The 24,222-nt window shown below is 43.9% G+C and overlaps 1 protein-coding gene across 5 annotated transcripts in view; it reads left to right on the top strand.

The window, feature by feature from the left end:
• KIF17 (kinesin family member 17) overlaps nucleotides 1-24,222 on the top strand; it is a 449,007-nt gene that overhangs the window by 329,632 nt on the left and 95,153 nt on the right. For 4 of the 5 annotated variants that reach the window (XM_085608962.1, XM_085608959.1, XM_085608961.1 and 1 more), the window contains one exon: nucleotides 3,306-3,475. In XM_085608962.1, the coding sequence (XP_085465088.1) occupies nucleotides 3,306-3,475 (170 nt within the window). The remainder of the gene's footprint in view (nucleotides 1-3,305; nucleotides 3,476-24,222) is intronic. The other variant, XM_085608958.1, reaches the window with a different exon arrangement.

Here is a 24,222-nt window from a genome sequence, read left to right as displayed (position 1 = left end):
TGTTCTTTTAAAGACATAAACTTAGTTTTAGCAGAGTTGATCTCTAGTCCACGTTCCCTGCAAGATTCGTCAAAACGGGATAAATCGTGCTGAAGCCCGCTTGGTGTCTGTGAGATCAGCAATGTGTAACCCATGAATAGGAATAATGAGATTTTTATGCCAGCCAGAATGGGGGTGTCAATTGAAAAACTAGAGAGAAAATGGACGATGTCATTAAGGAATGAAGAGTACAGGGTGGGGCCAAGAAGCACCTTGGCGGATGCCTTTATTGATAGGAAAACTATTGGTTAGTTCTCCTTGGCTGCCCCTACGAACCTGCACAAAATTTCCCTCATGTATACGAATGAATAAGATAAAAAAATCCATGGGCATACCCATGTCCCTGAGGAATTGCCATAACTTTCCATGGGAAACCAAATCAGCAGCCGATTTGAAGTCAACGAAGGCAACATACATGCTCCCCATACCAATCTCCACAGTCCTCCACTATAGAAGGAGGAATTGAAAAACCTGGTCCACCATCGAGATTTTTTTACAGAAACCAGTCTGGAAAGATGAGATGATATCATTATCAGTGATCCACTCCTGTATTTTACCAAAACAAGTTGTGCAAAACATGTTTGATTGCAATCAAATGGATTGGTCTGTAATTGCATGGGAGGGATCACCTTTATTTATATATAGGAATGACCTCAGCTCCTTTCCTGGAGTCCGGTATTGGCACTCCACATACAATGGCATTTGCCAAGATGAGGATATACCTGGACCAGCAGGCTCAGTCCTGCAGGAACACATGCACTGGGATGCCATTTGGACCTGGCTCCCTACCTCTGGTAATTGCAGCCAGGGCAGAGATTACATCGGCTAAATTAAAATGGGGAGAATTTGCTGGGACAAAAGAGTCCGCTATACAAGGGACACTTAGCTCTTCAACCACTGAAACAGAGAGAGGGCTTTCAGAGTAAAGGTTTGACAAGTGGTCAACGCAGACAGAAGGGGCAATGTTGTTATAAGGGGTTGGCACACACCCATTTAACTAAGGCCCAGAATCTGATAGGGTCCTTACTGATTCAAGCCAGCTTCAAGTCCTGCCACCTCCCATCATCCCAATTCTCTTCTGGCCTGAGTCTGTGCCAATTTATAGGAGTTCCTAGCCAGATGTATCTGCTGCACGTCCTTCATTCTCAATGCCTTACCCAGCTGCCTGCATGATAACCTGCACTCCCTATTAAACCAGGTTCTGGCTTTAGAAGTCACCCTCTGGAGCTAGTATTTGGAACAGTAAGGTGAGAAAAGATTTTCTTAAACAGTGTTTGGTGAATATCTGTAATTTTCTCTGTGCCTAGTACTCCAAGGGAACTTTCAGATAATTGCTCTAAACAGGCTTGCTGAACCTCATTTATAGCGCGAAAGATGTCAGCGGATTCTATTTCCTGGGACCTTTTGATTCACCACATGCCATAAAAGGGGAGTATATCCCTGGTGAAAAACTCTGAATTAAATGTATTTACCAACATGGAACATAAGGATTTCATGAAGAGGCACAGTGGATTAGAATCGCTCTCAATCCTGTTACTGACCTTCATGTCTATGAGAGATAGCCATAGAGTAAGCTCAATTAAGATGTAATCTATATGACTGGAGTAAAAGGAAGCATTATAAGTGTTGGCCCCTATCCTGTCAGATTTGGTTTTTCGCATTAGCTGATATTAATCTGAATTCCAGAAATAATGCCTTGAGCTGTAATCTGCCTCTGTCCATCTTTGTATGGGGGTAAGTCAAGCTGCGGAATGTCCCATACCTCGTAGTCCTCCTCTCAAAAATAATGCCTTGAGCTGTAATCTGCCTCTGTCCATCTTCGTATGGGGGTAAGTCAAGCTGCGGAATGTCCCATACCTCATAGTCCTCCTCAGTCAAGTTGACATTGTCATTATCAAGGGGCTCATACATAGTGTTAAAATCCCCTGCTGTTATTATACATGAATTATTTAGCCGCTTTTCCAGGTATTCCTCTAGGATCAAGCGATTTGACTTCAGCACACAAAGATAGATGTTTATTCAGAACGATTTCAAAAACATTTCCCAAGTATGTAGCATAATAGTATTATTTTCTAATCCGATTTGATCTTATTTAGATGGGGTTTTTAACACTTGTTTTTATTTTTGTGCATTTTACTTGTGGGAGAAGAAACAGTAGGGATAAAAGTTCTGTACGTTTAAAGTCTGGATTCCCTTGCTTCATAGCTATGCCTTCCCTGCTCATGAGATTATCATGTTGTTTGTTTCAAAACAGATATGCTGCGGGAGGGAATTCTAAAATGATATGTCTTGGATATGCACGGAACACCTCCCTTTTGCTTGTATGATATCTTCCAGGAAAACTGCATCTTTTTTCGAAGTCAACCTTAAGCATCCAGTAGGTCGCCAGTGAAGTTACAATTATGATAGGTAGTCTGGCATTATCGAGCATAGTCGCTGTACCTGTGCTATTCAAGTTAATACATTTCAGATTTTGTTAGCACGTGGATAGATCTTCTACAGAATGGATAACAGGGACCATCCCTAACACAAACTCAGTGGTTACATTGGTGCCTGAGGTTAGATATGTGACTGTACTCAATTGCTGAATTCCAGTGTTCAGGGAAGATTTGAACCAGCTCAGCACTTGCCTGTCTTCACTCATGGCTTCTGAACCGGAGTGCAGTAAACTGCTAAGGTTCAAAGTGTTGAAGCTAAAGAGAGGTCAGGGAGAATGCAAGACCCGGTCTGGAGTGGGTGAGCTTTTCTTACTTTGATACTTCTGGTCTCAGTGCCTTTAAAGACACTAAACTCCTTGTCACCGAGCAGACAAATCAGCTTCAGGGTGATGAAACTTCCACAGGCTATTTTTATACGGACCTTGGCTAGGCATGGCAGTTAAAAACTGCAATATATGTGACAGGAGTCTTTGGGCTGGTTTTCAGGCTTTCTTTTCAGAATTAGTTTTCTTTTAGTAAACAGTAACCTGCGCACCAATTCTGTCACCTACTTCAGCTATAATCTGGTTAAGACTATCCTTGATAGCTAAATGTCACCTACATAAGCATGATAGCCCACTCTTGGTGTTCCCAGCAACTCACACTTGTATAAACATAGAACACCACATGTAACAAAGCATATCCTTACAGGTCCACACAGAGCCTAGGATGTCTTATTGTTCTGTACACTTGTCACACTTCATCCAAGTAATTTGCATGAAATAACCTTTTTATACCATGTTACCAGCCTTCACTAATTTCTATTATAAGTTCTGGTATGTTTCTCAGCAGTTGGACCATGCCCATCATCAAATAACACAGCATATAAGAAGTTTGAAGAGGGAGACTTCAGAAAATGAGAAGGCAGTATCACCCATTACATCTCGTGATACACCTGCTGCACGCACAGATTCCAAAGAACCTTCCCACGGTCTTGACCAGGAGCTGGTGCTTGCTAGGTAAGTAGATTACAGGTGATACTGGCCACCTTATTAAAAGCTTGTAATTGTGGAAAAGAGTAGAAAATATGTATGTAATCTCTTTACTGTTGTCTAGTTACTCAACACATGATGAAAAGTCACAAATCAAAACACCAAGGGCATGTGGTTGTTTTGTTGTTTCGACACACAAATGGTGCTGGGAGGAATGCTTTCATTTAGTCTAAATCACTGAAAAACTGCTGACAATCATTCTGAGAAGTATCCCAACCCATTATTCTTTCAGTATTGGATTTTTCATAGATTCACATTCTTGAATCATTCCCCGTCATCGAAGTGGGAGTCCCACAGTGCCATAGTAAAGCAGCGTGTATCACTATCCTAGGCTATAATGGCAATGAACACTCACTTAGATAGCCCATCCATGTCCTTTTTAAAAAAGGATCAAGCTTCAAACCTTAACCAATCAGGTGATAGCACCCTCTAGAACATTCCCAAGAGAGGCTGATTCCCTCAGATTTTCATTGCACGTCATGTGTGAAGGGAGTCTGCCAGTGCTCATTTTTGTTCATCCAGATTTTGGAAAGCTACTACTACTTCTTCTACAATGTCTGATACATCGAAGAAAGCCCTTTTCAGATCCTGCAAGACCTGTGGAAAGAAAGGTTTACATGTAGATGACCCACAAAAGGACTGTCTCTACTGCCTTTAACCACACATAAGGTAAAAGAGTGTAACATTTTTCACACTGTTTCCTCCAAACCCTTAAAGGACAGAGAGGGGAGGCTTCTTCTGTGGCTTCAGAAGACAACAACTCCGAAATCAACCTCTTCTGAGGAGGACAGTGATACCTCTGCAAGGTTTCACAAAAGATAAAGCTCCCAGGACCAAGGGACACCTGAGGAAAGCAGAGAGGCCCTCAAATCGTCCCACAAGGCCAGAGATTCTCTGAAAAAGCGAAAACACAAAGAAATCTCCTCAGAGGCAGCCTCATCTGAGCCCAGTACTCCATCTATTTTGGCTAGGGATCACCCGCATAAATCTTCTTCTGAACCGTCGACGTTGAGATCGAGGCACAAGACTCATCTTAGAACCCCGTCGACGGCACTGTTACCATCAACAGCAATATCGTTGACAACGACGACCAACACTACCGCCTCGTCGTCAAGACCGTCATCCATTGACACCCTGATTCAGTCGATGAGAATTTCATCGTCGACAAAGACTCTGTTGAAGACAACGCCGACTACACTGTCGACATCAACACCATCAACGACAACCCCATAGAAGAGGACCCTGTCGACAGAGAGTGCAACGAAGACGCCAGAAGCCTCAAGCTAATCGACGACCTTCATGCTCATGACCATCCCCCGACCACCGTCAACGATGATAAGAATGACAAAACTAACAAAAACTTCCTTGCAAACTGAAGTTACTTCCCCCATCAAGATTTCTCCTTTTCCCCCAAGTCATCTATTGGACCTGGAGGAGTCGGAGAAGGACGGCCCTTATAGAGCAGCTCACAGCCCATCATAGCTCCAAGTTAAGTACCAGGATGAGGAGGATGCCGTAGAGGAAGAAATATATTATGCACATTATTATGCTCCTCAGGCAAAGCAGAGGCACTGCGAACAACATTATCATTATTTTACTGGCCAACAGCCAAGACAGGGTGACATCCAAGTATCTATCTCACTTTTTCAGGATTTACAGGTCATGTTGCAACACTTTAGCAAGAGGTTTCCGGGACCCGTGCAAGAACAACCAGTGGCTCCACCTCAGCCTACCTCCCCAGCACTCCAAGGCCGATTCCTTCAATGTTCACACCCAGGATGACACCCGCTTGTAACATAGTTGCACCACCAAGAGACGACCCAACTTCAACAGATGACGATCAGGAGGAAGGTTACATTCCAGACCCTCAGCTTCCCCGTGATGAATGGGACCGTTATCTCATCCCAGCCCCATCACCTCTAGCACCACATCCAGCGGACTCTCCTCTGGAGGACATTGGAGGCTTTCACAACTTAATGGACCGGGATGCATCAAGCACCTCCCAATCTGTCGAGCAGACCAACTGCTTTCTATGTGATATTAAAGAGCAGACGAGAAAGTCAGTCAGAGCCATCCCCATTATAGATTATATATGGGGAAGAAGGCATTAAAATAATGAAGAACCCGGCAACAGTGGCAGCGGTACTACCTTGTATTGATAAAAAAAACACAAGGCCCCAGAAGATTCTCCCTCCGGCCTCACTGAACACCTCAAACGGGATTCAGTCTTCTCACAGGCGGCGCAACGTAGCTCTAAAAGTCCTTCCACTCCCATATCTACACCACCAGGCTAAGGGGGCAGGCATGTGAACAATATAGATAAGAGGTTCTCTTCCAGGGGATCCTCATCAATAGTCATAAGCACTAAATGGTTCCGCCTACGTATGGGGACCCCGGAGCACATATCAAATATATTATATATATAAATATATATGTGTGTGTGTAAAAATCTAAATTTACATAGTACATTTAACACACACACACATATATATATAAACACATTGTAATTTGGCCATTTTTGGCGAGGAAGCCCAAGGACACAATTCCAAACCGGGACTTTTCATTCTGATACACTGCGCCTTTGTTGTAAATATCTAATGCCCAAGTTTGGATTGTCATCTTTGTACTTTCCCCACGCATAACCTACCCAGGAATGTTGTCTTATGGGAACTGCAGTTCCAACAGGATTGCAGTTGGTATGCGACCATGTGATCTGTGGCCAAATTGCACTCCCACCAATGTCGAGTGGTGCAGGACATTCAAATGTGTGGGTGGAGCAGCTTCCTGGTAACAGCGGCATCCGACTAAGGCAATTCTGCCGAAATGCATCATGCCCAAGCTGTCTATTAAAGGACTTCCATGGATTTCCCCGAGTGGCCTCTAAACTTCTTTTTATCTGAGGGGTTCTGTGAACATATATATATGCAGATTGAAAAAGGCTTCTGCAAAGCCGAAACGCCTCTCTCTGGTTGTGGGTCGAGGGAGACCCGAGAAAAGGAAAAGTGCCATATCCTGACAGCCTCGAGTATGCGTGCCTTCTTCTTTTGGAGCAGGATGGTGTATATATATATATATATATATATATATATATGTATCACTCTGCTGCCTATTATATATATTACCTACTGGCGGTCGCCAGTAGGTAGTTATAGTTAGGACCCCTTTTCCATAGGAAATCCGCAACATTCTATTTTGAATAACTTTGGCGCCGGTCGATGAATCCTCGCGAATTTCTCAAAATAGGTGGGGCGCTACGCTCCGCTCCTACCCTGAAAGTCTCGGGGGGATTCGTCAAGCGGGGGCTGAGATAAAAGGGGGGTCCCAAAACGCGTTTTTCCCATGCATTTTTCCATAGGACCTTTAGACAGAGCTACAGCCCGAACGGCTGAACAGAATTACTAGAAATTTGGCAGAGAGGTAGTCCCTATGTCAAGGAAGTGCCTTTTGTAGGTTTGGTGTAAATCTGTTCAGTAGATTCTGAGAAAATAGCCTTTAAATCAATATATATATCTGAGCCCGCTTACGGTACGCTTACCGTACGCTTACCGTACGCGTACGGTGGCGTGCGCGAGCGCGATTCTGATTGGCTCTTAGATCTTAGTAAACATTCGAATCGGCCGAAACCAGGAAGCGGCGTCCGCCATTTTGTCTCTCGCACTGAGTGTTATTTATCAAACATGATGCCCAAAAACATGTTACGGGGCTGTTTTGACAACTCCCTCCCACATAGTCATGTTGAGGGAGTCCCCAAACATCCCCCAAGAGCAAAAACGGTTTTATTTTTTTTTCGGCAATTTCGCCGAGTACGCTTACCGTACGCTTACCGTAAGCGTACGGTAAAAAATAGAAATAAAAAAAACACTATCCACACTTACCCCACCCCCTGTGCTTTTGCTGTCCGTAGGCCACCAAATGTACAGGGCTTATTACATCAGTAAAAAAACTATATTTTGGCAACATGAAATTATAAAATCGAAATAAAAAAAACACTATCCACATTGACCCCACCCCCTGTGCTTTTGGTGGCCGAAGGCCACCAAATGTACAGGGCTTATTAAAGTTGATAAAAACCGTGCACGGAACGCACTGCGTTAAGTGGGCGCGCACGCCTCGAATGGCGTAAAGTAACTTAGCATTTAAAAAACCGTACAAATTCACTGAAAAAACCATAGGTTTCACACACGTTATAGTTAGGAATTAGCATTTAAAAAACCTTGCAAATTCACTGAAAAAACCATAGGTTTCACACATGTTATAGTTAGCGGAAATTTTACTGATAAAAAACCAATGAAATTGCCCCGTTATAGTTAGTGCTGGCAACTATAACTCACGCGACCGCAATCTTCTGCTGATGACATATGTGTCTTTATAAAAAAAAATATTTGTAATATATGTATAGCTAAAAATGTATGGAAGAAGACATGGGCAAATAAGTGTCTAAATACAGTATTAGCATCAGCAGAGGATTGCGGTCGCGTGAGTTATAGTTGCCAGCACTAACTATAACGGGGCAATTTCATTGGTTTTTTATCAGTAAAATTTCCGCTAACTATAACATGTGTGAAACCTATGGTTTTTTCAGTGAATATATATATGTATATATATGTCACAGCAGCAGGAACCAGTGATATCCGGGCCAACTTGCGGAACGGGGGCCTCCGTAACGCGTCTCTGGCTGACGCGTATAATATGTCACAGCAAACTCCTCCAAGGAAAAAGCAGAGTCCTCAGTGGGGATTAAAGGAAACTTCTTTATTGAATAAGCGGCATAATGCATTTCGGCTCAGTCAGCCTTCGTCAGATGCCTAAATGTTCAGGAGGCTTGTCACACCGATGTTTTAAACAATCCTGCCTCTTTCCCATTGGCGGGAACTCGCTCCGCCCCAAATCAATGTCCGCTCACCACCCGTAGTCCATCAGAACTGCGAGTCCCAGAATTCACCTGAACCAGGTAGGTGCTGATGTGTGATCAAGGCCGCATGTCTGGCTGCCGAAACGTGTCATTTGGACACTTGATGCTTGAATAAATCATCATTTAACTCTCAACTTTGCCTTTGGAGTCTGTTTCCTGGTGTTGCGCCTTTCTTTGAATGGAGGTACCCCTGGGATCCTGCTGTGGAATATATATATATATATATCTATATATATCACTCTGCTGCCTATAAGAAAAAGGGCAAGAAATTGCCAAATTACAATGTGTTTTATATATATATATATATATATATATATATATATATATATATATATATATATATATATATATATATATATATATATATATGTGTATATATATATATATGTGTATATATATACAAAAAAGAAGCAGAGAACTCTGGGTAGTTCTCAAGTTTAGGTGGAAAGCAGCTCCTGTATGGAGCACTCTCAACACCAGCGACACTCTAGATCTGCTCACCTCAAATGTCTGTTTTTCTATCAAAAATATATACGTATATGTATATATATATATACATATATGTATATATAGATATATATATATATATATATATATATATATAACATCCCACTCCTGCAAGGAAGAAGGCACGTACTCGAGGATGTGCGATATGGCTTTCTTTATTGTCACGGGTCACGCTCGACCCCGAGATGGAGAGTTGCGTCTTCGAAAAGGAAAAAACTGCAAGGGAATGAGAGGCATTGTTAGCCAATAGGCTACAAAATTAGCACCATGCCTTTAAGACCTCACAGGACCCCCTTGTAGGAAGCTGGCTCTGTATATACTATACCAAAGTAGGGTATAGTGTGCCCAGAGTCCAGGGAGTCCACAGAGGTATAGCAGAGGCTAAATTAGGTAAGTACCAACAGCATCCTTTGTGGTAGTGTGGGTGAGCAGTTAGGCTTATCCAGAGGGTGTGTTAAGCATTTATTGTATTCACTCTCTCAAGACTGATAGCACACACTCGGAGATTGAATCCAACCAATTAGGTAAGTATAAAAAAAGGTATACTTATGTTTTATTTTTAGAACCAAGCAGGACTTGGCACAGGTAAGCAAAATATACACTCAAATGCAAGACTTTTACAGGGAAGTGCATTTGTGGTTGAATTTCCAATCATTACAGGTTTGTATTGGCTTTCAAAACAGTTTAAATTACTACTTGGGGTGGTATCCCTAGATACCACACCGGGTATTTCTCACAGGTAAGTAAGACTTTTTAAGGTTTGCAGTTTAGTTACTTTTTCTTTCATACAAAGTTCAGCTCAACACAACATTTTCAGGAACAAAACATCACAACATTGGTTCCTGTGGGGGAAAAGTGTTAGCAGTTTCTCAGGTAAGTAAGGAACTTACGAGTGGGAGTTTTGGGGGTAGTACCAAGGTTTCCCAAGGTCTATGTAGGCACTCGAGTTGCATCAGCAGCACTGGGGCGGCCAGGTACAGAGTGCAGGGGCCCCATGTTAGCCAATGGGGGTAAGGAGATTTTGGTGAGGGACTGCTTGCGAGCAGGCCTCTCTGGTGTGGGAGCAAAGCTCCTATGGTTAAGGTCAGCACTGCAGGGGCCTACAATCAGCGTGGGAGCTGCACCACCTACGGCACAGGTGCGGCCGTGTGCAGTGTGCCATGAAGACGTCGGGGACCATGTTGATTCCAGTGGAGACCTCTGGGTCAGCAAAGAGGCTGCAGGCTTGGGCAGGGAGACTTCTTGAAGGCGACCACCGGCTGGAGAGGTAAGTTGGGTTCTTGGGGGATGCCTGGACACAGTCGGCTGGGTCACCCAAGACGTGGGCCGTCGGGGCAGGGGTGTCTTTTGTCATCTGTTCTTCGTACCAGTTCCAGTCGCGGTCGGGGGGAAGCTTCAGGTTGTGGCTGCAGGCCAGTGGCGGACGGTGACATTTGAAAGTGGCGGGGCGTAAAATGATTGTCATACTGCACCGTAGCGGGCGAGCCCAAACAACCTAAGGGGAGTTAGGGGTGGTTCTTCCCCCGTGAAAATTTTGAAAAAAGAGTTAAAAAATGGTGCATTTTCAAGCAGCCCCCCACGGTCTATTCTGGCTCGCATCTTCAATTTCAGAGACCGAGATGCAATTTTACAGGCGGCACTAATTGCCCCCCCACTGCGAGTGGATAGCAGTACCGTGACCCTATACCCTGACTACACAGCGGCTGTGACGAAGCAGCGCCAACGTTTTTTAGAAGTCAAATGAGAGCTGCGCAATCGAGAACTTAAATACGCAATGCTCTTTCCAGCGAAACTGAGGGTGAAAGCAGAGGGGAAAATCTGGTTCTTTGCGACGCCAGAGGAGGCCCAGGATTGGCTGGAAGGGTGGCGCCCAGCCAAAGGAGGTAACCGGCAAGGAACGAAACAAAGGCACCAACTCATTAAAGCAGCCCTAGCAGCAGGGGCAAAGACTGAAGCAGAGGTTGACGCTCGCACAGCAGCTAACAATGAATCAGACTGATATCTCACATAGCGTAACTCAGACTTAAAAGGGCACTACAAGACAGCGTTGCCAAGCCTTGGTAAAAGACTTAATTGTATCGACAGCAATGCAACAGTCCTCAGACAAGATCCCAGTTTGTTGATGCGATTTTGGACCTCCACTACAACTGGCACTCGATGGCCCAATTGATGTTTGAAGCCTGGGCCGGACTATCCGAGGGCACAGGGTGTTCACAATGGACAATGAAGATACAACGGGAATGTGCGGGGGACTCTGAGTAACTCTCCCCCCTTACGCAAGTACAAAGTTATGGGATTAGAGCACTCTGCTGAGTTGGGGAGGAGGGTAGTTTTAAATCCGCAGTGCAGGGAGGCAGGGAGGGGGATGGAGGGATGGACACAGTTAATTGGTTTTGTATTAGTTTTTGTTCTATTTTTGTTAAAAGGTGCAATCACAGAGGTCACAATAGACGACACACTAGGGAATATTACACAGATGGTGCAAGAATTGATAAGCTTTACGAACTATTATGACACAAGCAAAATCAGAGATCGGTGAATTAAACTCCCAGACACAGGCAGCGACACCATCCAGCCTTCCGCTGAGGGTGCTATCATGGAATGTGAATGGCCTGGGAGATAAAATTAAACAGGGCCTAGTCCTGCAGTATATCCGACGTAGAAACCCCGCGGTTGCCCTCCTTCAGGAATCTCATCTAACGGGGGCGACCTGTAAGGCCCTAGACAGATGGGGCTTTAATATGGTGGTGCACTCTGACTTTACCTCCGGTTCCAGAGGGGTGGGGGTCCTAGTTAATAGACGCTTCCCATTGATTATAAATGGGACCAACAAGGATGATCGGGGGCGATTTGCAGCAATAACATGTCAATGGGACGGTAGAATATATAATAGAGTGTCAGTATACGTCCCTCCAACATTACATCAGACTGCCTTCCCAGATCTGGGGAAATTCCTACTTACACTCCCACGTGGGGAATTAATAATGGGAGGCGACTTCAATGCCACCATGAATGATTCCGTAGATAGACTGCCCCCTAGAGACCCTAGTGGTGCCAATTAAGTTAGTAGAGTTCGCAGAAGCGCTTGGCCTCCTGGACGTATGGAGGACCAGGTATCCGACAGAACGACAATATACATTCCACTCTGGAGTGCACAATAGTCTTTCCAGACTGGATTACATTTTTACGCTAGCAATAGGAATGCTGGGACTGAAAGAGACCGCACATTTGCCTAGGGGTATATCGGACCACTCTCCATTACTGATTACATATGGGACCTCTACCCCGACACGGCGCAGGATATTCCCAATATACCCCGGTTACCTCAAAAATCATAAAATCAGTAGAGACCTCCTAAAAGTGACGGAGAACTATTTTGAAGACAATAAACACTCGGTCCCCTCTCCAACAACATTGTGGGAGGCCTACAAGACAGTGCTCCGTGGGCATGCAATTTCACTAATTACTGGCCACAAGCGGGCACAGTAAAGTCACATCGATAATTTAGAACTAGAAGTATCCTTGGCGGAGGCCGCACACATAGATGACATTAATGAGAAGACAACGCACAAGATACACCTGACACAACAGGCGTATAATGCCTACACGCGGGAGGAGACTAAGACAAAACTCACAAAAACACTGCACACTGTCTACGAATTAGGTGACAAAGCGGGTAAGCTCCTGGCCTGGTTAGAAAAGAAGGAGAGGGCAAGTAGATGGGTGGCGCCGATCCGCTTAGAGGATGGATAGGTAACGCCTGAACCACAACAAATAGCCGAAGCACTAGCGACACATTACAAAACAATCTATACACCAACAGCCACAGCCTCGATGGAAGACATTTCTCAAAGACATATACATGCCCACACTAACCCCTGACGCAGCAGCGGCCCTGGAAGAAGATATAACGCCGGAAGAACTCACACAGACAATAGGTGCCTTACATACGGGGAAAGCCCTGGGGCCTAACGGAATCCCGGTGGAATTCTATAAAAAAGCAGCACCCCAGCTAGTACAACACCTGCTTACCATGTATGCAGATAGTTTAGAAAAGGGGATCCTCCCTAGAGATCAACGCCTAGCTACAAAAGTCGCGATACATAAACCAGGCAAACCACCACAGGAATGTATGTCCTATAGGCCGATCTCCCTGATAAATGGTGAAGCAAACTTTTTAGCTAAGACACTGGCCACAAGATTACAGCTGCATCTCGCCACGGTGATCCATCCAGATCAGTCAGGCTTCATGCCAAACCGTAACACGGCACTCAATTTGAGAAGACTCCACGGAGTTATAGCGCTTAGATCCACCATATAAGAGGACGCAGCGATTCTCTCCCTAGATGCACGAATGGCGTTTGATTTAGTGGAATGGCCCTTCCTTTTTGCAGTCCTTGGTCACCTGGGGTTTGGTCCCAAATTCTGCGCATGGGTCCAGTTACTCTATACACAGCCACTGGCACAGGTAGTAGTAAATGTTCATATATCGACAGACTTTCCGCTAGGAAGGGGGACACAGCAGGGTTGCCCATTATCACCACTCCTGTTTGCGCTGGTGTTGAAACCTCTGGCCGCGTGGATACGACAGGACCCAGTGATACGTGGTCTAAGGTGGGCAATGGGCTGGGAAGATCGGATCTCGCTGTATGCGGACGATATACTTCTATACTTGACTTCCCTGGCACGCTCCATTAATTGCCTTTCAGGCATCTGCGCGGCATATGGACGAGTGTACGGGTACACAATTAATTGGGCAAAATCACTTCTTTATGTTCTGCACGGCCCTCCGCCGCGGCTTCCACGGGGATGTACACTCCAAATAGCAGACACAGGCTTCAAATACCTAGGGATATTCATAACGCTCGATAGACCACAATTTATTGCACAAAACCTAACACAACCCCTGATGAGATTCAAAGGCAACGTCAAACATTGGCGCACACTGCCATTAACATTGCTGGGAAGGGCAGCCCTGTTCAAAATGATGGCACTCCCCAGGTTCCTGTATGCACTACAAAATACACCGTTCCCCGTCTCCGCAGCATACTTCACAGCGATAAACGCAGAAGTGACCAGTCCGCTCTGGGCTGGGAAAACCCCCTGTATAGCCATGCATAAACTCACGAGAAGTTGGTACGATGGTGGCATTGCCCTCCCTCGTAGTAAAATATATTATGGGCTTCCCAGCTTGTATTATACAAAGAATACTGTGGGTCTAAAGTTCTGTGTAAAAACCTGATATATTCAGTAGAGTGAAACAGAAAACCATCTGGGGCTTACCCAGAAAGGTTAAGTTCCCATCACCCACCAGAGGTGGCTATTCATCATCTGGGAACTATGGACGTGACCATAAAAACCAACCACTTAGGTGATTGTGGTGGTTATGTGGTAGTCCCAGTCATTGGTGCCAAAGATGGGGTGATGGTTTGCAGTGCAAAGAGTATGAAAGGAAAAAGTGCTATTAAAAATGGCTATCAAGACACAATCAATTTTATTCTGGTGCTGTCTTGGTGCCACTTTAAAACAAGCATTGGCAATGCAATAGGTCTCGCTTTTCGAGAGTAAGAGCTATTGGCGTTGTAAAGGTGAATGTTTTTTACTTATGGACTTTGGAGTGGAGTGGATCTATGTGGTGTGTAGTGGAATAATGTGGTATGGTGTGCAGTGGAATTATCTGGATGGTAATTATGTGGTATTAAGTGTATTGGAATTATGTGGAGTGATGTGAATGACAATAACAGACCTACTGATTATAGGGCTGCTGAAATCCTCTATATATCCGTACATTCACACACAAGTTTAGCAAAATTTCAAAGCTAGATCTAAAAAGTGTGTCTCTATCAAGTACAGAATTTATAGGGCAACAGAAATAAAACAGTGGGCAGTAGTAATTAAAGGTGACATTAGTTAGATGAACAGCAGAAACGAGATACAGGATTAAATATCTCCTCTAGAATGATTTCTAGCTGAAATTGTTTATTAGAAAAAAACGGAACAAAATCTGAATCATTTTTAGCTTTCAAAATAGGGGTTGCTTGGCACTATGGGCACACATACTGTATAGTGTATTTGAAGTGTGTTTAGTGGGATTGTGTGTTATGGAGTGTAATTATGTAGAAAGGTATTTTGTGTTGTGTTATGTAGTGGATTTTAATTATGTGGTGTTCTGCAGAATTCTTTAGTTTGTTGTGTGATTATGTGGCGTGTTATGTAATTGTATTGTTGATTAGACTAGTGTGGTTTGTTGTCAAATTATGTGGTTTGTAGTGGAAATGTGTTGAGTTGAATTGTGTGGTGTGGGGTGAAATTATGCTGATGAAATTATGTGGCATGCTGTGGAGTGTTTTATGTGGATTGTTATGTGGTATAGTTTGTCTGTGGTGTGTAAATATGTGGGAGTGAGTAGAGTGTTATTATGTGGAGTTTAATTATGTTGTGCTGAGTGGTATTATGTGGAGTGTAAATATATAGGGTGGTGTTGATTTATGTTTTGGTGAATTGTGTGGTGTTAAATTGTGTGGTATTGGGTGTTATCCACATCCAAGTATGCCATATGGTATCCAGGCGAGCAGAGGAAAAAATAAATCATACTAGACCTCCTGTTATATTTTTGAAGTGTAATTTTATCCAAAAATTGAAATAGCTTGAGTAAAAAACGTTAATCACAAAGGAGCACACTTCTTATGAGCACGGTGAGCTATAGCAGAATTAAGCACTAGAGAGTATGCAGATATTATAATTTTATGTTGATGCATTCAGCAATGTTCACCAGGATAGGCCTTACATTGTTTAATTCTGATCAGCATTCACACAATCATTTTCACATAAACCCACTGAACTGCTCCTGAATTCCTGCTCTGGCACAGATTGCAATCTCTATAAAAGTGTTTCTGTGACTTCTTTCTCTGAACACAGCAGGGGAGGGTTTGCGTTCCGTTTAGATAAGAGTGGTTGGACACCGTTTGTATTAATGATGCAATAAAGCTCGTTTGTTGAGAAGCTTCTAACAGTCTTCCAAGGAAGGAAGCAAATGTGAGTGCACAGGCATGCCAGCCAACATAATGAAAGTACTAGAAAACCTGAACTTACTCAACTTTTATTATTACCCCTTGAATGAAAACTACATTTAACACTCATTTGTAACATTACACTTTGAAAAAGTCTGTCAGCTCTAAATTGGAGGGGCTACTGCCACTTATCTTTGTACATTCTATACTGCTGATGTTACATCTATTTTGGCAACAGATAATATAATAATATCCACATTTGTAAAGCGCAAACACTCACCCTTAAGGGTCTCTAGGCGCTGTGGGCCGTCGGGAAGATTAAGCAAGCTATTGCCCAGAGTCACATGGTGCTGGGCTAATCTGCTGCCGGGGATCGAACAGATACATTAGTCCACTTGGTTAATTTTCGATATATAAATATTAAAAGAGAGCAGGCATGTTTCAGTGTGTGCAAAGGGGACTTCCCTCGAAGCAAGTCATCACTGTTGCGTTAAGGCACGCTCAAGGGACAGAAAGCTTAAGTTTGAGGCCTCAGCCTGCAGTGCAGGTACTAGTGCCAGCGCGTTTCCAACAGACAGAAGCAGAAGGGGCACTAACCTCCAATCTACTGCCACAGTGCTGTGTCCCATTTCCGGGCCAGCAATGCCCCTTTTGCCATACCCAGGAAGAGACTTTCGCAGTGTCAGACCCTCTGGAGATGGGGATGAGCGGACAGCTAAAATATCTCAGCAGGACCAGACAGGCCGTAGCGGGCATCGGGGGTTTCCCCGGGAGGCTGGAATGGTGGTTTGAAGCCACGGGGCCCTGTTTTGTTACTGGGTGCCGGTTTTGCGGCAGTGCTGCTATATCGGCCCCTGTAACAAAAGCAGTAGTGTTAGGGGCCGGTTTAGTTAAGCAATATTCTTCACACCTGCATCCTTGCCTGACCCCTTCCCCCAAGGGCCCAAATGGGCTAGGGTAATTTGTGTTCTCAGTTCGGCCATAACTGTAGGTTGGTTAGTCGATTTAAGTAGAACTATGAAAAATAGGCAACACATTCTGGTGTTGTCCCTGCTTTATTTGGGCGTGGCTTTTATTTGCTCCCAGGGTGAAGCAGACTGGCCTTGCTGCTGCTGGTGTCTCTGAAAGCCACGAGAGCTATGGAAGACTCCATCGTGTCAGGTCGGTGCCCTTGAATGTTCAAAAACTGCAGCAGAGTCAGCCACATGTCAGATCGCTGTCTCTAACAGCCATCTAGGGCGTCTACTCATGTAAATAACACACACCGAAAATGTAGTAAAAAAAGAACCAAAAGGCAAAGAGAGCCTTGAACCTGTTACTTATAAGTTCAAACAGCAGCAACCTGCGCATCCTACGAGCTCAAACCCGACGTGGTGTTGCTCTCTGGAGAATAAAACCACAATCCTACATCCAATTGGAAGCAGCTACTGTTGCCTCAATTTGCCGGAAAGATGAGCTGCGGGTATTAATCATGACAGGACATATCGATGTGAGCGTGAACACGAAAAGTGTTGGCTCAGACAGGAAAGAAAGAACACAGACCGAGGCCCCACGAGAAAGGGACTGAAGGCTGGCCTTTAGCACAAGCAGTAAATGGTACAGGGTCCTCTCCATCACCCCCAAAGATCGGCATCTTCAGTTACCCTTGGCAGCCATTTAAATAAAAAAGTGATTGTAAATATAGCAAAGGGTTCTTTCAGTGAAGCAGCCAGCATGAGGAGCTGGTAGGCGGTACTTCAGCAGATCGCAAATTCCATTACTACGCTGCTATGCCCAGATCGGGTGGACGGACCAGGTGTGCTCGAGGCTTCACATACCGGAGTCCTTGCAGTGCCGTAAGTGCCATCTGTGATATTGTGCGTTTCTTTGAATTGCCAATCTCTGACTGTTGGTTTTACTGTGTTGTGCACTGTTATTTTCACGACGGATCCTGGCACGAGTCCCGTCCAGTCAAGTGATTGTAAATAGAGCAGAGGGTTGTTTACATGAAGCAGCCCGCTGGAAGAGCCGGGAGGCGGGGCTTCGGCGGGATGTGAATTCCACAAGTAGGCTGCGAAGGCCAGACCTGGAGGAGGCACCATCAAGAGCTGTGCTTGAGGCTTCTCATTGAGTGCCGATGACCAGCTGTGGGGCACGGTGCTGAGCAGATAAAAGGTGCACGATTAATAAATCATGACAGTGGGCACTGTGGCAAAATTTACAGCCCTGTTTTCACTCACACTCAACATGGAAAAGCAGGGAGAGCAGCTGTGCTGTAAGGAGAGCCTTCCCATGCGTCCGTGAAAATGAGAAGAAGAAACAAGAAGGGCTGGGCGAGAAGGGAGGGGGGAATGCCAGCACCAGAGGAGCCCGCGAAAGTGATCGTGATTACGATCGCTACGGAGGAAAGACACATGGCGCTGCGCGCGTGCACGTTCACGTGCACTGTAGCTTTAGGCCACGGCAGCACTTTGAAAAGCCCAGATATAAAATGTCTCTTCGAGCCTTTGGCTCGCGAGACCTAATCAGTGCGTAGACAGCTTAACAAATAACTGTCAGGGTGTCGGTCTATATGGTCCTGATGAGAGCTTGGACTCCCTAGTCCAGTAGCCGAAACATGTAGACCGACACCCTGACAGTTATTTGTTAAGCTGTCTACGCACTGTTTTTAAAGTGGCAGCAAGACAGCACCAGAATAAAATTGATTGTGTCTTGATAGCCATTTTTAATAGCACTTTTTCCTTTCATACTCTTTGCACTGCAAACCATCACCCCATCTTTGGCACCCATGACTGGGACTACCACATAACCACCACAATCACCTAAGTGGTTGGTTTTTATGGTCACGTCCATAGTTCCCAGATGATGAATAGCCACCTCTGGTGGGTGATGGGAACTTAACCTTTCTGGGAAAGCCCCAGATGGTTTTCTGTTTCACTCTACTGAATATATCAGGTTTTTACACAGAACTTTAGACCCACAGTATTCTTTGTATAATGTTTGTTGATTGGGGATTTATACTGTAGCTGGTCTTTAAACCTATCCCTCGGACCCCCCCACCCACACCCTCCCTTCATGTGTAGGGTCTTTTTGTATTGTGACTTCCCAGCTTGTAGCCATCAACCAATGGCTGCACATACCCCAAGAGGATCCAGCATACCGGATGGATAGACATCTACTGGACGCCACGGGATTATGGGACCACTTTATAATAGAGTCCACAGAAACAATCTCACAGGTCCAACAGCACATACAATCCACATCTGGTTTGAGGCACAGAGAGCACTAGGATGGGAGGGTGTAATAACACAAGCTACGCCATTGTGGGATACGAAGAAACTGGGTACATTGCGCAACATGAAAGGCTTCAAGAAATGGGATTTGATAGGAATATCGAAAATTGGAAATCTCTGGATGAAAGGGGAAGTGGTCACGTTTGCCCACCTACAGGCCACTTATGGACTAGAACAGACAGAAATGTTTCGCTATATGCACGCACTTCAGTCTTTGATAACACCGGGAACACAATCCGAAGAAGCCTCACCACTAGAAGATAGGCTCCTGACGGAACACCTCCACAGAAAGGCAATCTCACAAACCTATCGTTAAATTGTGCATAACCGCCCAGATTCCACAGTAGATTTGAAGGCCAGATGGGAAGTAGAAGTGGGCGATATGGATGAAGCAGACTGACGGGAGGCGCTGGTGTCCCCTAGGGAGGCAGTAATATCATCAAGGCTCAGGCTGGTTCAACTAAAAATCCAACACCGCACATACTATACACGGACGCTATTACACAAAATAAACAGAGCGGACAAACCACTTTGTCTCAGGCAGTGTGGAGAATTAGGTACGCTATACCACACTCTCTGCCTCTGTCCAGAGATAGGATGCTATTGGAGAGCGGTGATGCACACACTCTCACAAGTCACGACTGTCATGATACTCCCAGAACCAAAACGCTGCCTTCTCAATGTATGGGAATCTACAGACTTAAATAATACAGCTCAGGACTGGGCATGACATTGGCTAAGCGAAATATAGCACAGCGCTGGGGATCCTTACTGACCCCTACACTCTGCCAATGGTGTAACGACATGGACATGGCAATGGTGGCAGAGAAGTCAGTATATATTCACCGAGGATGCCCCAAAAAATGGACAAGGGTGTGGGGTAAATGAAACGCTTACTGTGGAAATATCTTCGAGCCACCACAGGAGGAGTTGGGATCAGAGACTAGTGAATAATCACACCATAGTTTGCGAGACTTACTGAATATTTGTTTTTTGGGCCGAATAACCCAGAGGGTTGAGTCACCGATGTCTGTATACAATACGAAAAATAAACATAGAACGCTTTATCTCTGTATATGTACCATGGACAATTATGACATTGGATGCTATTGTAATGATAAATGCAATGTTAATAAAATTGTTAAAAAAAAAAAAAGCAATTGTGAAAGTGCAGTTATTACATTAATAAAGAGATGTCATATAACATAGGTAGCTGCTTATTCAGTATAACCACACAGCTTCATAACAGACTTCGAGATATAATGCATTTCTGAGTACCTCTCAGATGTTTTTTATTTAACAAACAACTAAACAGGTCGCAAACTAGCAGCATTCAACATATTGTTTACTTTTTGTATCTAAAATCAGCACGTCTGTCTTTCAGAGCAGCAACATTTTCAATAACTTGAATGTTAAAGTCTGAGATTCTTTTCACTAGTTCGCTCTCTATAGAGAGCATTGCCAAAGCATTTAGTATTTCCTCAAGCATGGTGTTCCTCAGGAATGTCTTACTCCTCTTTAAGGTGGAAAAACATCGTTCTGACTCTGCTGTTGGTCATAGGAGTGGTAAAGACAATTTTTAGTAAAGCCACTGTCTCTGTAAGTGACTTTTCCATATTAAGTTTATTAATTAAAGCCAGCAAAGACATGGCACCTTTGACCTTCCGGTACACAGGCATTGCGTACAGTACAGTCAACTCAGTTTTCAGGTCCTCTTTGTTGAGCATAGGATAAGCTTCTGCAGCCTCATTCAGAGCATGCTCAGGGAAGGATTCATCATATTTTGCAAAATAGTCACTTTCCAATAATGCGGCACTCACCAAATGTTTTGTGAAAGCAAAACGTTCTTGTGCATGCACAATTACAATGTCACATATCTCCTTTGCATTTTGGACCAGACTGGTGATGTTGTTCCTGTGGTTTGAAAAAGTAGAATCCTCTGGCAGTTTGCTGTCTAAATTTTCAACCTCATCGCTCACTTTGCTTATGCTTTCAACAAACATAGTGGTATATCTTTTCACAGAGACAGTATCTATCTCTCGTGCTTGTAACTGCTTGTATAATATGTTGACAGATAACATTATCTCATTAAATAAAAACAGAAACAACTGAAACTCTGTCTTTTAGTGTTCTAGCAAAGCCACAGGCTTCACTGTGAGTTTTGAAATCAAAGGTTTCATTGGCTTCTATGGCGTCAAAACATTTCACAAGGTCTTCCCTATATTGATATATTAGCTTGACTGTACGTATTGTAAAGTTCCAACGAGTTGAGGATCCCCTTGGAACTCTTTTGTCCACAATCTCCTGAAGTGCTTCCGTTCTATTGAGGGAACGTGAGAAGAATGCTGCCATGCCTCCTACATCCTGAAAGACAATTCGTGTCTCTGAGATCTTTGATACTGCCTATTGCATAATAAGATTAAGTTGGTGGGCGTAACAGTGCACATAATGAGCATTAGGGTACACAGCTCTTATTCTTTTCTGTACTCCACCAAGGCTTCCACTCATTACGGACGCACCATCATAGCTTTGTGCGATAAGTTTTTTTTTTGAGGCACCTCTGGAAAAATTAAGCTTAGTTGACGCAGTATAGCTGCAGTAGTGGTTTCTGCACTAGAGTCTCTTAAATGTGTATAACCATAGATCCTCTCCACAACATTATTGTCATTGTCCAGCTACCGAAAGACTAATACGAACTGTGTTTTTGTGGCCACATCAGTAGTGTCATGAGCCTGAATAGCCACAAAGTGTGTGTTTTGCAACTCTTGGACAATATGGCTTCTCATAATTTCCAGCATACACTCAAGGAGTTCATTTTGTATTGTTTTAGAGGTGCCCTTAAAGACTGTAGCACTTGCTAAATGTGCTTCCATTTCCTTGTCTATGCTTGCTAATAAATCCACAAGGCCTCTGAATATTCCAGGATTTGGGGAACCTTCTGATTCATCATGGCCTCGCAATGCCAGTTCGAAAGCACAACAGAAACAAATGCAATCAATTATTTTTGATAGTATGTGTCTATTCCTATCAACTGCTTCATTGTGTTTCTGTATTGTTTTGCGGTATGCATCGTTTATGTGCTGCTCAATCTGTGTGTCTCCCAACATTCCCAGTCTCGTCAGGTTTTCCATATACTTTCTTGTGTGTGCATGCTTCTTTATTTTTTCAGACAAATGCTTCAAGTCTTTTAGGGGCATATGTATCAAATACCGTGATCGCGTTTCTCAAATAACGATTTTTAGGGAATCGCTATTTGAGAATCACATAACTGGATGTAATAAAAAACTCCCAAATATTTTGCAATTCCTTGGGATTCCTTAATTGCGATTAGCAAATTGCGAATCGCAATTAAGGAATACCTTCCCATTCATTCCTATGGGCTAGGAGGTCCATAGGAATGAATGGGAAGACATTCTCAATTTGCGATTCGCAATTAGAGAATCGTAAAATGAGAATGCAATTTCAAGGGTGCCAGGGTGTCAAAAGGACACCCTGTTGCACCCCTGAAATATGTATGTGTGCCCATGTGGCACACATACATGCCCTAAGGGCATGTATGTTCGCCACATGGCACTTTGAAAAATGCAAAAAAGTGCATGTTTCAAAGAAATCGCAAATTACCACCAACTTGAAGTTGGTGGTAATTTGCGATTCCTTAAGGCCAAAGAACACTTTTTCTGTGCTTCATACATTGCGTTTAAGGAATCGCAATTTGCGATTCCTTAAATGCAATCATGAAATAGAGAATCGCAAATTTTGTGATTCTCCAATTTGTGATGCCCTTTTGGGATGATACATCCCTAAAGGCCTTTTCCCGTTCGCAAACGGGCCGATTCTGAGAATCGGCCCATTTGCGAACGGGAAAAGGGCTTGATACATATGCCCCTTACTCCTTCTCTTGTCCAAGAAAAGTCACCATCAAACAGCAAGCAGGGGAAGCGGAACAGTTTTTGTCTTGACGGGCACCCTGTAAGCCAATCAGCTTTTGTGTACCAGGTGTTTGAGAATGTACGTTTGTAAGATTTTCCTCTGTCCTGGGTAACTTATTCTAGTTGTAGGTCAGGCCGATCAGGTCCTAATCGCTTTATATATAGTTTCTCTTCTAGTGGCCGTGCATGGAATGACATTGTAATTAGCTGTTCTACTGTATTCATCATGCCGATGCTGTCCTTACCAATATTAAAGAAACCTGTCAATAGTCAAAGTACAACGTATAAGGTTTAGTGCAATAATATCAAATTTCAGCATAAATACATATATCTTGTGCATTATCGCAATATATCTCCAACAGCTCCCCTTTGGACAACATGATTGCGAAAAATACAGCCTTACTGCCTGCTGCCTCTGTGTGCCATAGTGGTTGCTGAAGGCACTGAAACAGACACTGCTTGAGGGCCTTGAACAAGGCAAGGAATAGATAGTGCCTTTAACAACCGTTATTGCCCAAAGCACAGGGCTAAGGCTATTAGTAAATTCCATCCACTGAGGGTACAATGTTCAGAATGTGCACCCACCCCAACCACCATGTAGAGGGACCACATACATAGCCCTAACTCCAATCTAAAAAGAAAATAGCATCAGTTTCCTTACCTTTAACACTGGTGTTTGCTGGGTCGTAGCCGGGGTTAAAGAGCTTGGGGCCTCTTGTTCTTCGTTCAAAAATTGCCCAAAAATTAGGTAATGGTTCAGGTTGTCTGGCTTTACCAAGTGCTGAAAATAAAAATATAACAATTTATTTTTGAAACATTAGGGTAATCAAACAAAGACTGGGGGGTAAAACATAACGCTCCAATTTTTCCCTTGCAGTTTGCATGCAGCTCTTAGATGACAGTTAATAGCTCACTGTTGTATGTTAGGATTTTAACTTACAAACTGCAAGTAACAAAAGGATCTCTCTGACAAAAGCAGTGACTCACTGACCTATTTACATTATGTGCATTTTGTGATCTGCATCAGGTACATGTTCTTTGCAGCAGGCACATTAACCTTCTGCGCTACATTTCCATGAGTCAA

This window comes from Triturus cristatus, chromosome 1_2 (assembly GCF_964204655.1).
Source record: "Triturus cristatus chromosome 1_2, aTriCri1.1, whole genome shotgun sequence".
NCBI classification, from domain to species: domain Eukaryota; kingdom Metazoa; phylum Chordata; class Amphibia; order Caudata; family Salamandridae; genus Triturus; species Triturus cristatus.
Note: the sequence above shows the minus strand (reverse complement) of the source record. Positions and strands in the feature narration are given on the sequence as shown.